Here is a 15,320-nt window from a genome sequence, read left to right on the forward strand (position 1 = left end):
CAGTCTCACAGAATGCTGGTGGAAATTATCACAGAGCAGCATCACATCACACAGTCTTCCTGTTTGTTGTTCTTGGATTGCATCTGCAAGACGTCTCAGTTGTTGACAACAAATGTCAGCAGTGATGGTTACACCTCAGGGAAGCAATTCATAGTACAACACACCTTTGCTGTTCTACAGGTGCACAGTATTATCTTTTGTGGATGTGCAGGTGTCTTTGTACGAGGAGTTGGTGCTTTGTTAGAGCTTTTTTCCTCCTTAAGTTAGCATAAAGACAGCATTTCTCACCGCCAGTAACAATGTAGGATAGGATTGATGGTGTTTTTCACAAGCCAATTGATAAAGAGCAAACAGAGATGCACAAATGGTCGCTCTTTGAGTTTTGTGATTTTGGCGAAGAGCATGTGATATCTGTACACCCAATTTTTGTACCCACCCCATTGCATGGAAATGTTGCATGATAGTGGGATAATCACTGTTCATCAAATTTGTCAATTCTTGAGTGGAGTAACGCATTTGAATGATATTCATCAAACATCAAATGTCTTCCTGAATGTGAATACTCACTAACATCAAAACAATCCTCCTTGAAATGCGAAAACCATTTTCTTGCCATGCCCTGTCCAATGGCATTATCCCCATACATGGCAAAAATGTTTCTGGCTGCCTCTGCTGCTGTCACCTGTGTATTGGACTCAAACAGAAGGGTATGTAGGAATTATTCTGGTTTCTCCAATTGGCACTCCATTTCCTAGTGTACACAGCTCCTCACTGTCCCAAAATGACAGTGTGTAAACTCAAATAGCAACAGGGAACTACAAATAAAAAACAACAGTCAATAAATATACCAATATCAATAGGAATACCCAGATGCAAAACAAAAACACTACCAACTTATGCACCAACCTAATAAAATCTTAGACCATATTCTGAATACAAACATAGTGAGTAACCCCAAAGTGAATGACCTCCTCCAAGTCAACCAGCAAGGATTCCAAAAACATATATCATGTGAAATCTAGTGTGCCCTTTTCTCAAATGAATCCTGAAAGCTATGGATCAGTATTTCTTGACTTCTGAACAAAAGTTGACTTGTTATGACACCAATGATTATTAATTAAAGTACAGTTTTATGGTGAATCAAACAAAATTTGTGACTGGATTGAGGATTTCTTGATAGTGATGATGCAGCATGTTACCTTGGATGGGGACTGTAAAGTACCCAGATTTAGGCCAGTTCCCCAAAATGAAAAATCTATACCACTTTTGGTTTTGTAGTGTTACAAACTATTTAAGTTTTATAATACATGAAACATGTTATGTGTTGATGCATATAATAGATTTGAGCTTATTCAAGAAGAATAATTTTATTTACTTTTTATAATTAATATTAAAATTTCTGTCAGTAACAATAAGTAGATGTAATATGTCTCACAGCTAGTGATCCTAGTAATTTCAGTTGAAAATAGAGGAAAATTAATGAGGACATAATTTCAGAGATAAATGTATGTAAAAAACGCTATAGCTTTCCATTACTTAATTTGCAAGCCATAGCAAATGTCACATAAACTTGTGAAACCATGAAATTTTATTTAAGTTGTTGATGGTCACAATTTATTATTCATTACTTAAATATTAACCTTTTGATTATGGAAATGAAGTTGACTTAACAAAAAAATATTGTTATTTAATGAAATACCCCGTAATATTATTGTGAAACGAAGTGCATTACGAACATTTGGTTGAAAGCTAAAAATTATAAAAATAGTTTGTTACATATCAGTTTAAAAGATCTTCATAATTCTCTTATCAGGAAGCATTTTATTTTGTTAAAAATCCATTTGTACAGAAATAATCAACTTTTAAAATTTAAATATTCTGATCATTCCAACATAAAATTGTAATAATTCAAAATAACTATGGACAGTTCTTTGATTTTTCTGCACGAGACAACATATCATTTTATTTAAATTTATATATCTAAAAACAAAGATGATGTGACTTACCAAACAAAAGCGCTGGCGTGTTGATAGACACACAAACATGCACACAAAATTCAAGCTTTCACAACCAATGGTTGCTTCATCAGGAAAGAGGGAAGGAGAGGGAAAGACAAAAGGATGTGGGTTTTAAGGGAGACGGTAAGGGGTCATTGCAATCCCGGGAGCGGAAAGATTTACCTTAGGGGGAAAAAACGACAGGTATACACTGGCACACACACACATATCCATCTGCACATACACAGACACAAGCAAACATTTGTAAACGCAAAGAGTTTGGGCAGAGATGTCAGCCGAGGCGGAAGTACAGAGGCAAAGATGTTGTTGAATGACAGGTGAGATATGAGCAGCGGCAACTTGAAATTGGCGGAGGTTGAGACCTGGTGGGTAACGAAAAGAGAGGATATACTGGAGGGCAAGTTCCCATCTCCGGAGTTCTGACAGGTTGGTGTTAGTGGGAAGTATCCAGATAACCCGGACAGTGTAACACCTGTGCCCAGATGTGCTGGCCGTGCACCAAGGCATGTTTAGCCACAGGCCCCACTAACAAACACTGTCTGCCTGTGTCCATTCATGTGAATGGACAGTTTGTTGCTGTTCATTCCCACATGGAAAGCTTCACAGTGTAGGTAGGTCAGTTGGTAAATCACGTGGGTGCTTTCACAGGTGGCTCTGCCTATGCCAACCTATTTATGGGTCGCTTAGAGGAAGTCTTCTTGGTTACCCAGGCCTGCCAACCCAAAGTTTGGTGCAGATTTATTGATGACACCTTCATGATCTGGACTCATAGTGAAGAAGAACTCCAGAATTTCCTCTCCAACCTCAACTCCTTTGGTTCCATCAGATTCACCTGGTCCTACTCCAAATCCCATGCCACTTTCCTTGACGTTGACCTCCATCTGTCCAATGGCCAGCTTCACATGTCCATCCACATCAAACCCACCAACAAGCAACAGTACCTCCATTAAGACAGCTGCCACCCATTCCACATCAAACGGTCCCTTCCCTACAGCCTAGGTCTTCGTGGCAAATGAATCTGCTCCAGTCCGGAATCCCTGACCCATTACACCAACAATCTGAAAACAGCTTTCGCATCCCGCAACTACCCTCCCGACCTGGTACAGAAGCAAATTACCAGAGCCACTTCCTCATCCCCTCAAACCCAGAACCTCCCACAGAAGAACCCCAAAAGTGCCCCACTTGTGACAGGATACTTTCCGGGACTGGATCAGACTCTGAATGTGGCTCTCCAGCAGGGATACGACTTCCTGAAATCCTGCTCTGAAATGAGATCCATCCTTCATGAAATCCTCCCCACTCCACCAAGAGTGCCTTTCCGCCGTCCACCTAACCTTCGTAACCTCTTGGTTCATCCCTATGAAATCCCCAAACCACCTTCCCTACCCTCTGGCTCCTACCCTTGTAACTGGCCCCAGTGTAAAACCTGTCCCATGCACCCTCCCACCACCACCTACTCCAGTCCTGTAACCCGGAAGGTGTACACGATCAAAGGCAGAGCCACGTGTGAAAGCACCCACATGATTTACCAACTGACCTGCCTACACTGTGAAGCTTTCCATGTGGGAACGACCAGCAACAAACTGTGCATTCACATGAATGGACACAGGCAGACAGTGTTTGTTGGTAATGAGGATCACCCTGTGGCTAAACATGCCTTGGTGCACGGCCAGCACATCTTGGCACAGTGTTACACTGTCCGGGTTATCTGGATACTTCCCACTATCACCAACCTGTCAGAACTCCGGAGATGGGAACTTGCCCTTCAGTATATCCTCTCTTCTCATTACCCACCAGGCCTCAACCTCCGCTAATTTCAAGTTGCCGCTGCTCATACCTCACCTGTCATTCAACAACATCTTTGCCTCTGTACTTCCGTCTCGGCTGACGTCTCTGCCCAAACTCTTTGCGTTTACAAATGTTTGCTTGTGTCTGTGTATGTGCGGATGGATATGTGTGTGTGTGTGTGTGCGAGTGTATACCTTTCCTTTTTTCCCCCTAAGGTATATCTTTCTGCTCCCGGGATTGGAATGACTTCTTACCCTCTCCCTTAAAACCCACATCCTTTTGTCTTTCCCTCTCCTTCCCTCTTTCCTGATGAAGCAACCATTGGTTGTGAAAGCTTGAATTTTGTGTGCATGTTTGTGTTTGTTTGTGTGTCTATCAACACACCAGCACTTTCATTTGGTAAGTCACATCATCTTTGTTTTTAGATATTTTTTCCCACATGGAATGTTTCCCTCTGTTATATTTAAATTTATAGTTTTATTAAAAACTAGGTGTAATTAAAATAATTTAAATAACGATAGAGGTTACTCAAATGTTCTAGCAAGTAATTGTAAATAATATACAGTTGTTAAAATCACACCAGAACACAATCCCGTAGTTCTCTGTCTGCAGTTCTGTTTTGACAGTGCAGTTCAGTTCCTTACTTCTTTGTAGACAGCTCTTATGTCTGGCTAAATTGTTTCAAGTTGATTACAAAAACTTTTATGCTATAAAATGATCCTTCACTAGTTATGAAGTTTCTGAAAATGTGATTGACAGTTATTTTGCAACATGTGACTTTTGAATGGAAATCAATTTTGTGTTGATTTAAGACAAAAGTCTGACCAAGGAATGAAGAAAAATAAATCTGAATTCTAGAACAACAAAGTTATCATTTGCTTTATTATAGAACCTGGTACTCATGAACAAGATGCCTTTTCTTGTAAATCTAATCTAATCTAATCTAACCTTTTCTGCAGAGAACATCAAATAAAGACGGCCATGACATTTATTTTGAGTACTCATCTTCCTCATGGAAATAATATGCATCATATTAGTGTTGACCTTGTTAGAAGGGTGCCATGAACTATGGAAATTCATGGAACATTTAATTTCAGTGGTGAATTGCTTTCATGTTTCTCTTTAAATGTAAAGAAGGTAATGCTTAACAGAAAAGGAAGTGTTTTACAAGTCAGTGACAGAAGTAAAAGTAACTTCAGACTTGCCCTGATGTTATGTGTTGGGACCCTGACATGTGAAGGATGGCAACAATCAAATTGATAGTAATGTTGTTTTTTAGCAGTGCATCTCCTATCAGTATTATCCTGGTCTTGAATGTGTTAATCAGCTACTTCGATAATGCTGTGACTTTCTAAAATTATGCCATGAAATGAGGTCCATTTTGTCTGATGTTTTACCCACCACACCTAGAATTGCATTTTGTCACCATCCCAATCTCCACAATATCCTTGTCAGACTCTATGCTCCTTCTGCACCCATTTCCCTATGCTTGTAACCATCCCCACTTTAAGATTTGTCCTATACACTCTCCAACCATCACTTACACCAGTCCTGTAATATGCAAAACATATACTATAAAAGGAAGCACCATCTGTGTATGACACAGGTCATACACCAACTGTTATGCATACACTGTTCTGCCTTTTACATTCACATGACTGTTGCCAAGTTATCTGTTAGGATGAATATGGTATAGACAGAGGGTGTACACTGGTAACATACAATACCCTGTTGCAGATCATGCTCTACAACACGACAATCATGGCCTCGGTGCCCATTTCACCACATATGCCTTCTGGATTCTTCCCCCAGACACCAGTTTCTCAAATTCCACAGGCAGAAACTGGTGTTACAACAATTGGTTCTCACTATCCACTTGGCCTTGATTTACATTAATTTTTTTGGTCTCAGCACTTATTTTTTCACTTCCTTTTAGTTTTACATACCTTTCATTTTCCCTCCTACCTCCCAACTCTACTATATAAAATGTACTTAACTTTCTGCTCTCATTAACTCATGTATAATGTTTTGGCAGTAATCCTAGTCTTGCATATAATCCTATTTTCCACCGTTAAACTCTAAGGTTTTCAAACCTTGTCCGGTGTGGACCCCAACTTTCCTTCTTATCCTGTCTGGTTAGGCTTTTCATGTCAATTTTCTTTTCCGCTCTTCCTTTCCTTCACCCTTCTGCTACAAGAAAGAGCAATTGACTCCAAAAGCTTGCAAATTTAAATACCTTTATATGTATATTCTCCTTTCATGGCTTGGTTAGTAGATTTTTTTTTGTTTATTCATCTTCATCACAGTTTCAAAAATTGATTATTATTTTTATTTATTTAGTTCTTTGATCGTATGTAGTACAATGTACAAATTTATATTATACTTAACTCTAGTCATTGCAGATAACAGTTTTCAAGATTGTATATAGTTCTACATTCTATATACAGATTTGCATATTTATTGTAGTTAAAGTATTTACTTACTGAATAGAAGCAGTGGTATTGCAGACATTTTATAACACATCTTTCAAAAGCATTAGTATTTAGTATACATTTTATGTCATTTGTCAACTCACTGAATAGTTTTAGTCCCATACAGCTTATACCTTTCTCATACAGACTTTTACGGCTGGGAGTAAATGCAAGTTGCCTCTTAATTAAGTGTTATGATTATGTAAGTCAGAGGTTTTTAATACTGTTATCATTCCAGTTACATTTATAAAAAAATATGCTTTAGTGTGTCAAGAATAAACATGCATAATAGTGTTAGCATTTTCTAATAATCCTAATTTCTCTTTTTTGGATTCTGAAAGTCCCTAGAGCTGCTGCGAATTTCCCCAGAAAATGAGTCCATATTTTAAACATGCATTAAAATATGCATAATAGGCAGAAATTAGAGCCTGTTCATTCATACATCCCTTTAGAGCCCTTAGAAGATAGCAGCTTGCACTCAGCTTAGCATTAATGTGTTCAATATGTTTGTCTCATTTTAGATGACTTTGAATCGAAATGGCAAGATATTTTGTTACTTCTTTATTCACAATGGGTTGTTGGTTGATGGTGATACCTGGATAATGCAAGGTGTTGGTTTGACAGTTACGGAAATTTAATGCTACTGTTTTTCTGTTGTTTATTATGCGCTGATTCATAGCTGATCAGTTACTTAGTTGATTTGTAATAGAGTTTACTTCACATTGTATATCATCATTTTTGCAGCTTTTACTAATATTGTTGTGTCATCAGCAAACAGAATTACTCTGTAGCATTCAACATGCACATCCAGATCATTGACACATATCAAAAAAGAATAGGTCCCATTACTGGCCCTTGAGGTAATTGGGTGTTCTTCTGGCAGGTATTCTAAGACTATCTGTTCCTTTTCACCTATAAGTCTAATGCACACTTTCTGTTGGCAGCCACTGAGAAGTGAACAAACCCATTCATTTGTTAACCCCCTCCTGCCATAGTATTCAAGTAGTGCTGAGAACAGTTTGGTGGTTTACCATGTTGAAAGCTTTAATTAATTTAAAAAATGTATCTGCTGTTTATTATTTTCCATCAGCAGCTTTTAAAACTGTGGGCCATCTAACTTGATTTCTTACTTTGGAAACCTTGTCGAGAATTGCCTAATACTACAATGGTGACTGAAAAGTAATGCCTCCACCTTCATAACTCTTCAACAGTTGGTAGCATTGATATGTGGCAGGTACTGGCTTGTTCCATAGCCTCTTCTCTACAGCTCCAGTTGGCGGGAAGCCTTAGCATTGAACAGTTGTGTTGTTACAGTGTCAAGTATGGAACCCTGTGCAGATGGTCGGTCAATGCAATTTAAGCTACTTGCAGTCATTGAATTCTTGACAACAGAAGGTGTCACCCCAGAGGAGATTCATCAGAGAATGAAAGCAGTTTATGATGATTGTGTTGATGTGAGTATTGTGCACCTTTGGATGAGTAAGTTTACAGATGTTAAGGCAGGAACATCTGGCCTGTGTGACAAACAAAGAGTTGGACATCCTGTGACAGCAACCACCGAGATTCATAAGCAAAATGTTGGCTGATTGATTCAGGACAATCGTCATATCATTCAGAGAGAAATTGCAAGCACAATCAGCATTTCAGAAGAACGTGTAGGTCACATTATTGCTTTGCTTGGCTATCAGAAGTTCTGTACATGACGGGTACCCTGGATTCTGACTCCTGAAATGAAAGTGCACAGACTTGAAATTTGCCAGGAACTCCTCTCATGTTACAAGAATGAAGGTGACACCTTTCTCCATTCAATTGTGACAGGAAAAGAAATGTGGGTACACCATTACAACCCAGAGACGAAACGTCAGTCTATGGAATGTCAACACAAAGACTTGCCCCAGAAAAAGAAATTCAAGACACAGCCCTCAGCTGGAAAAATCATGGCCACAGTGTTCTGGGATGCAGATGGTGTTATCCATGTTGATTTCTTGATTGTGGAACAACAATAAATACAGAGTGTTACATCACAGTGCTGCAAACTCTGAAATAACTGGCTAACAAGGGTCTGAAAGGAAAAAGGAAATGTTTTCCTGTAGCATGACAGTGCCAAACCACACACTTCACGTGCCACCACAGTAGAACTTCAGAGACTGAATCTCACCATCGTAAGGCATCCTCCATACAGTCCAGATTTAGCACTGTCTGACTTGCATCTATTCCCCATAATGAAAGACTATCTGTGGGGACATCATTATGCTTTTGATGAAGACATTGAGAGAACTGTGAGACTGTGGTTGTAGCTTCAGAAAACTTGTTCATCATTGGCAGAAATGTATCCAATTGGCTGGTGATTATGTGGAAAAGTGAATATTGGTAATTATAGATCATATTCTAAGGGTTATTTCTGCATTTGATTTATTAAAATATTCCCATCCAAACCCAATTAACAAAGGTGGAAGAAATTACTTTTCATTCAACCCTCATATATTATTTTTTATAAACTTTATTAACTTATTGTACATTATTTTTTCCAAAAACTTTTGAAAAAAGGATTTTGCTGTAATGGGGTGATAGTTTATCATTTTATCTCTGTCACTAGTTTTGAATATTGGAATAACTTTAAATGGTTTTAGCTGATCCGGAAAGATGGCCATCTCTAATTAGCAGTTACAGGTATGAGTGAGGGGGCTCAATAATCAGCAACAGCCTTGACTGTTTCCTCCCTGCTTACACAATCCATAAACTTTAATTAAAAGCTGTTGATTTTGTTTTTTGCTGGCTGCTGATTTCCAACAAAATTAGTTTCTATTAAATCTTCAGCTATTCCAGTGAAATAGCTGTTGCATATATTTGCTGTTTCACTTGGTTCAGTAACCTTTTTATTGTCATGTAATAAGACAATATTCTCACTGGTTTTGTTTTCTTTTTTTCTTTTCTTTTTATTATGTCACACATAGCTTGTACTTTACTCATAGAATTTTTGTACACATATACTTGTGCATTCTTTTTGTCTGTTTTATGACCTTCTGTAAAATTTTCATGTATGTGTTGTAGTGAGTTTGCCGTGACATTATTTTCCTTGCATATTTGGTGCAGTTTTCTTTTTTTCTGGCAAGAAGCTCAAATTCCATTAGTAATCTGGCCATTTCCTCTTGCATTATTTCTGATATTTACCATTTTAGAGGGAAGGCTGTTTCTACAAATATGTTGAATTTTGTGTTCAGACTTTGTGTTTTGTAGACAGCACACCAGTCTTCATTGTGCAGTAATGCATTAAAGTAGTTTATGTTTTCCTGATGGAAGATCCTACATTTGATCTTAAGTATGTGGTTGTTTGCCTACTATCCTTGAATGTGATGGTCATTACTAAAAATATATGGTCACTAAATCTCTTATTGCATACTGTTGCAGACCAATTAAATTTGTCTTTATCAGTCATGACTGGATTAAAGGCAGTCTGACTGGTTGGTGTTAATCTTGTTGCAGGGTTTACTATGACAGTAAGATAATGTGATTTTATGAGATTGGCTAAAGCAGCTCTCTATTTACATTTATTGAGAAAGTCTATGTTAATAGCATCATATACCGTTGCCCTTACTTTATTTTGGAACCATTCCATTTTTTTCTAGAAATACTTCAAACTTTCCTGGTGGTGACAGGATGCAGTGACTACTATTAAATTTAATTTTGGAAGTCATATTGCTGCCATCAAAGTCTTTTTCACAACTTTGGTGAGTAATATTAGCTATATTAGTAACTTCTATATCTATAGAGGTTACCTGGTCTACAATAACAGTCACCTAGAGAGAAATTTTGTAGGGAGACAGATTTCAAAACACATTACAGAAATATTTTGTAGTTCATACACAGGGTGAACATTAATAAAACTGACAAACTGTAAGGACAGATTACTGACTCGAAATGGAGGAAAGGAGTTACTACGAAAATGTGTCTGGAAATTCATCACTGCCATGGTATGTAGTGCTGATGAATGGAGGTTCCTCCAACCACATTGCACTCACTGCAGGTGATACAGATAGTAGTGGTTGCCACATAAGATACACATAATCGCACTTTAGCTAACACCATGATGGTAGACCACTTGCTTGGAGCTTGTACTAGAGTTCGTCTCAATATCCCACAGAACCTGGTTCTCCAGATCTGGTCTATGCACAGTCTGCCACCTCTCTGTACTTTCGTCTGTCTGAAAGGACCCATGATCACACAAACTCCCAAAAAGGACTCGAAATGTGTGGTGGGCTGGGGTCTGTAAGAGTACATGTTTTGATATGCTTCACTACTTCTTGGCCATTTAAATCTGCTTGGCCATACACATACACTATCTTAGCTTGTTCCTGACATGAATACTGGACCAATCTGCTGCATCAATCACACAGCCTGCAACACACAAAGAACCCATGGTCAGAGGAACTTTTATTTGTCAGTGCCATCTACTGTGGCAGCAATGCATTTCTGAACACATGTAGGATTTTCCCCCCTCCATTCCCACCTTTCAGGAATCCATCTGGAACCTGTACAGAAAATGGGAATATAGAACAACATAAACATCATTTCCGCCCCTTTATTGCTCATGAAAACCACACATTGCATGTTGTACCACCAAACAGCAAGACCTTGAAAGGTGGTGGTTCAGATTGCTGTTCACATTGGTACCTCTAATACCCAGTAGCACATCCCCTTGCATTTGTGCATGCCTGTATTCGCCGTGGCATACTATCCACAAGTTCATCAAGGCACTGTTGGTCCAGATTATTCCATTCCTTAACAGCAATTTGGTGTAGATCCCTCAGAGTGGTTGATGGGTCATGTTGTCCATAAACAGCCTTTTTCAATCTATCCCAGGCATGTTCGATAGGGTTCATGTCTGGAGAACATGCTGGCCACTCTAGTCAAGCAGTGTCATTATCCTGAAGGAAGTCATTCACAAGAGTACACAATGGGGGCACTAATTGTCATCCATGAAGACGAATACCTTGCCAATATGCTGCCTATGTGGTTCCACTATCAGTTGGAGGATGGCATTCATGTATCATACCACTGTTATGGTACCTTCCATGACCACCAGTGCCGTATGCCGGCCCCACTTAATGCCACCCCAAAACAGTAGGGAACCTCCACTTTTCTGCACTTGCTGGACAGCGTGTCTAAGGTGTTCAGCCTGACCAGGTTGCCCCCAAACATGTCTCCAACGATTGTCTGGTTGAAGGCATATGTGACACTCATCGGTGAACAGAATGTGATGCCAATCCTGAATGGTCCATTCGGAATGTTGTTGGTCCCATCTGTACCGTGCTGCATGGTGTCGTGGTTGCAAAGATGGACCTCGCAATGGATGTCAGGAGTGAAGTTGCGCATCGTGCAGCCTATTGTGCACAGTTTGAGTCATAACACGACATCCTGTGGCTGCACGAAAAGCATTATTCAACTTGGTGGCATTGCTGTCAGAGTTCCTCTGAGCCATAATCTGTAGGTAGTTCTCAACTACTGCAATAGTAGCCCTCGGGCGGCCTGAGAAAGCCATGTCATTGACAGTTCCTGTCTCTCTGTATCTCATCTGTGTCCGAGCAACATTGCTTTGGTTCACTCTGAGACACCTGGACATTTTCCTTGTTGAGAGCCCTTCCTGGCACAAACTAACAATGCAGATGTGATCAAACTGCAATATTGACCATCTAGGCATGGTTGAAATACAGACAATATGAGCCATGTACCTTCTTCCTGGTGGTATGACTGGAACTGATCAGCTGTCAGACCCCCTCCTTCTAATAGGCATGCTTCATGCATGGTTGTTTACATCTTTGGGCAGATTTAGTGACATCTCTGAACAGTCAAAGGGACTGTGTCTGTGATGCAATATCCACTCACAATATCTATCTTCAGGAGTTTGGGGAACCGGGGTGGTGCAAAAATTTTTTCGATGTGAGCCAACAGCCTTGCCGCAGTGGTAACACTGGTTCCCATCAGATCACCGAAGTTAAGTTCTGTCGGGCTGGGTTTGCATCTGGATGAGTGACGCCAGCCGCTGTGGCTGAGCAGTTCTAGGTGCTTCAGTCCGGAACTACACTGTTGCTACAGTCACAGGTTCAAATCCTGCCTCAGGCAAGGATTTGTGTGATGTCCTTAGGTTAGTCAGGTTTAAGAAGTTCTAAGTCTAGGGGACTGTTGTCCTCAGATGTTAAGTCCCATAGTGCTTAGAGCCATTTGAACCATTTTGGACGGGTGACCATCTGGTCTGCCGAATGCTGTTGGCCAGCAGGATGCACTCAGCCCTTGTGAGGCAAACTGAGGAGCTGCTTGATTGAGAAGTAATAGCTTCGGTCTTGGAAACTGACATACGGCTGGGAGAGCAGTGTGCTGACTACATGCCCCTCCATATCTGCAACAGGTGATGCCTCTGAGCTGAGGATGACGTGGCAGCCGGTCGGTACCGTTGGGGCTTCATGGCCTGTTTGGACGGAGCTCTACAGTTTTTACTCGTTACAGCTCCCTATAATACCATGGAAGTTAGTCCCTCATGTCTTAACACATGTCCTATCATTCCGTCCCTTCTTCTTGCCACTGTTTTCCATATACTCCTTTCCTTACATATTCTGCAGAGAACCTCCTCATTCCTTACCTTATCACTCCACCTCATTTTTCAACATTCTTCTGTAGCATCACCTTCCAAATCCTTCAGTCCTCTTCTGTTCCTGTTTTTTCACAGGCCATGTTCCACTCCCACACAATGCTGTGTTCCACACATATATTCTCAGAAATTTATTCTTCAAATTGAGGTATATGTTTGATACTAGTAGACTTCTCTTGGCCAGGAATGCCATTTTTGCCTGTGCTTTTTGTGCTTTTTTTTAACCACTTACTCCATCCATCATGAGTTATTCTGCTGCCTAGGTAGCAAAATTACTTAACTTCATCTACTTAGTAATCACCAATTTTGATGTTAAGTTTCTTGTTGTCCTCATTTTTGCTACTTCTCATTACTTTCGTCTTTCTTCAATTTGCTCTCAGTGCATACGCTGCACTCAAAGGACTGTTCATTCCATTCAACACATCCTGTTATTCTTGTGATTCTTTTTCACTTTCACTGAGGATAGCAATGATCTTAGTGAATCATATCATCACCTCCAAGAGATTTTCAATTCAGTTCCTTCAGTATCTCTGTGACACTCTCTCATGGACTGGACAAACTTATGACCACTCATGCTATCCTTCTCTGTATACAGTCAATATCAATATCCTAGGATGGGGCATAAATGTGACATGTAAGTGAAGCAGAAGAACAATTACTACTAGCCCTCTACTGGAAGACAAGAATACCCTTGTAGGTCTGTTTCTATGGCAACAGCCAACCACCCCAACTCTTTTGATGACAAACAGGATTGTCCATGGAATTAAAGAGAGTTTAAGATATATCACACAACATATTTAACTACAGGCAGAATTTCTCAATTTTTGCATCATGGAATGTGAGTTCAAATCAAAAGTTCTGAAATTTTTCTCAATGTTAGGTAAACAATTAATAATTGTAGTATAATTTGAAACTTTCTAATAGATTAAAACTAGAGTCACACCATGAAAGACAAGAGTCCCATTTTTGATCCCCAGTTTGGCACACCATTTAATTCTGCTAGGATATTTCACATCAGTGCACATTCTGCTGCAGAGTAAAAATGCATATGGAAACTGTAGTATACGAAATACCAGATTTATCTTTACACACTGCAGGTTTATCTGCAGGCTAAGGTGCTCCTGTAATGATAAAGTACACTAACATAGGACCAATTGTATGTAAAACTAGTCATATACATGGCCAGCAACTACCTATTTCTTACCTGTGTTGCTTCCTTAAGGACGTAACGATTGTATATGGCAGATCCAATATCACTTGCAGCTAGTATAAAAAATACCAGAGCTTGCAGAATTGCGAGTTTCATCTCACTCCAGTTCTGAAACAATGAATAAATAAAAGTTGTCTCACTAAATTTGCATATAAATTGTGATATACACTCCAAATTTGAAGCACATTTTTAAACTGTTCAGTATAAATTCATGTAACATCAGTGAAACTAACCATTATAATTGTGGCCACATGGGCTGTGATGATAGCATATACACCTCCTGAAGCACCAGCTAAGTATACATTGGGATCAGATATTGAGGTTCCCAAGGAACCAGCAACTACTCCTGCGAAGTACACTATTAGAACTCTCCAGCCTCGGTGCACCATTTCTAATGGTATTCCAAGAAGTATTTGGACCAGCAAGTTTACTACCAAGTGAAATGCACTGCAAACAAGTTATATGTCTATAAAAATTACAATTACCAAATGATGTGACAGTTTGAAGAAAAAATGTTACAAGAACGGTCATAGAAAACTCTGAATAAACTTCCGCACAATTATGAGGATAAAAGTCGATCAAGAGAACAAATGGCAGGAACTTTCTTCACTGCTTTAGTGATGAAATCCTGGCCAAATTTAAAAATGTCGAATATATTTCGAAATAGTTCTGAAAACTGGAGTGTCATCATTACATGTACTGTCCAGTAAGTCAAAGCAATCAAAAAGTTGGTCATCCCTGTATGCTAATTCATGGAAAACAAACAAAGAGGTTAGTCTGCATTGATTTGTGGTGCAATAACACAAGCAAGGCACCTATTAAGAAAATCAAAGGCACAAAATCTATAGCTCTTTAGAAATTGAAGTCTTATCTGCAGACAAATGAATTACTTCTCTGAGAAACCATGACAGGAAAAAGAATGGAAGCATTCTATTTAGCTGAGATTATGATCTTTCCCTCTGATGTACTTATTTAATGATACATTTTATAAAAAATAGTTATCTCGATTGCAGAAGGAGCACAAAAATCATGTTACACAAATACAATCAGATGAAAGAGAGAAATATGTACAAGAAAATATAATTTATTAAAAAACTAAAGGTCATAGGCAGTTAGTGCAAACAATAAATGAAGTGCATGATGCTTCCTGTTCCATTAAGAGCTACACTTTTTGATAAAAGGATTATGTT

General features: G+C 39.2%; 1 protein-coding gene across 2 annotated transcripts in view; it reads right to left on the reverse strand.

Annotated features, from left to right (window-relative positions):
• The window catches only part of LOC126100778 (rhomboid-related protein 2-like), a 73,304-nt gene that overhangs the window by 2,036 nt on the left and 55,948 nt on the right, over nt 1–15,320 (reverse strand). For both annotated transcript variants that reach the window (XM_049911400.1, XM_049911399.1), the window contains exons 6-7: nt 14,364–14,577; nt 14,125–14,238 (exon numbers count right to left, since the gene is read on the reverse strand). In XM_049911400.1, the coding sequence (XP_049767357.1) occupies nt 14,125–14,238; nt 14,364–14,577 (328 nt within the window). The remainder of the gene's footprint in view (nt 1–14,124; nt 14,239–14,363; nt 14,578–15,320) is intronic.

Source organism: Schistocerca cancellata, chromosome 9 (genome assembly GCF_023864275.1).
Source record: "Schistocerca cancellata isolate TAMUIC-IGC-003103 chromosome 9, iqSchCanc2.1, whole genome shotgun sequence".
NCBI lineage: Eukaryota > Metazoa > Arthropoda > Insecta > Orthoptera > Acrididae > Schistocerca > Schistocerca cancellata.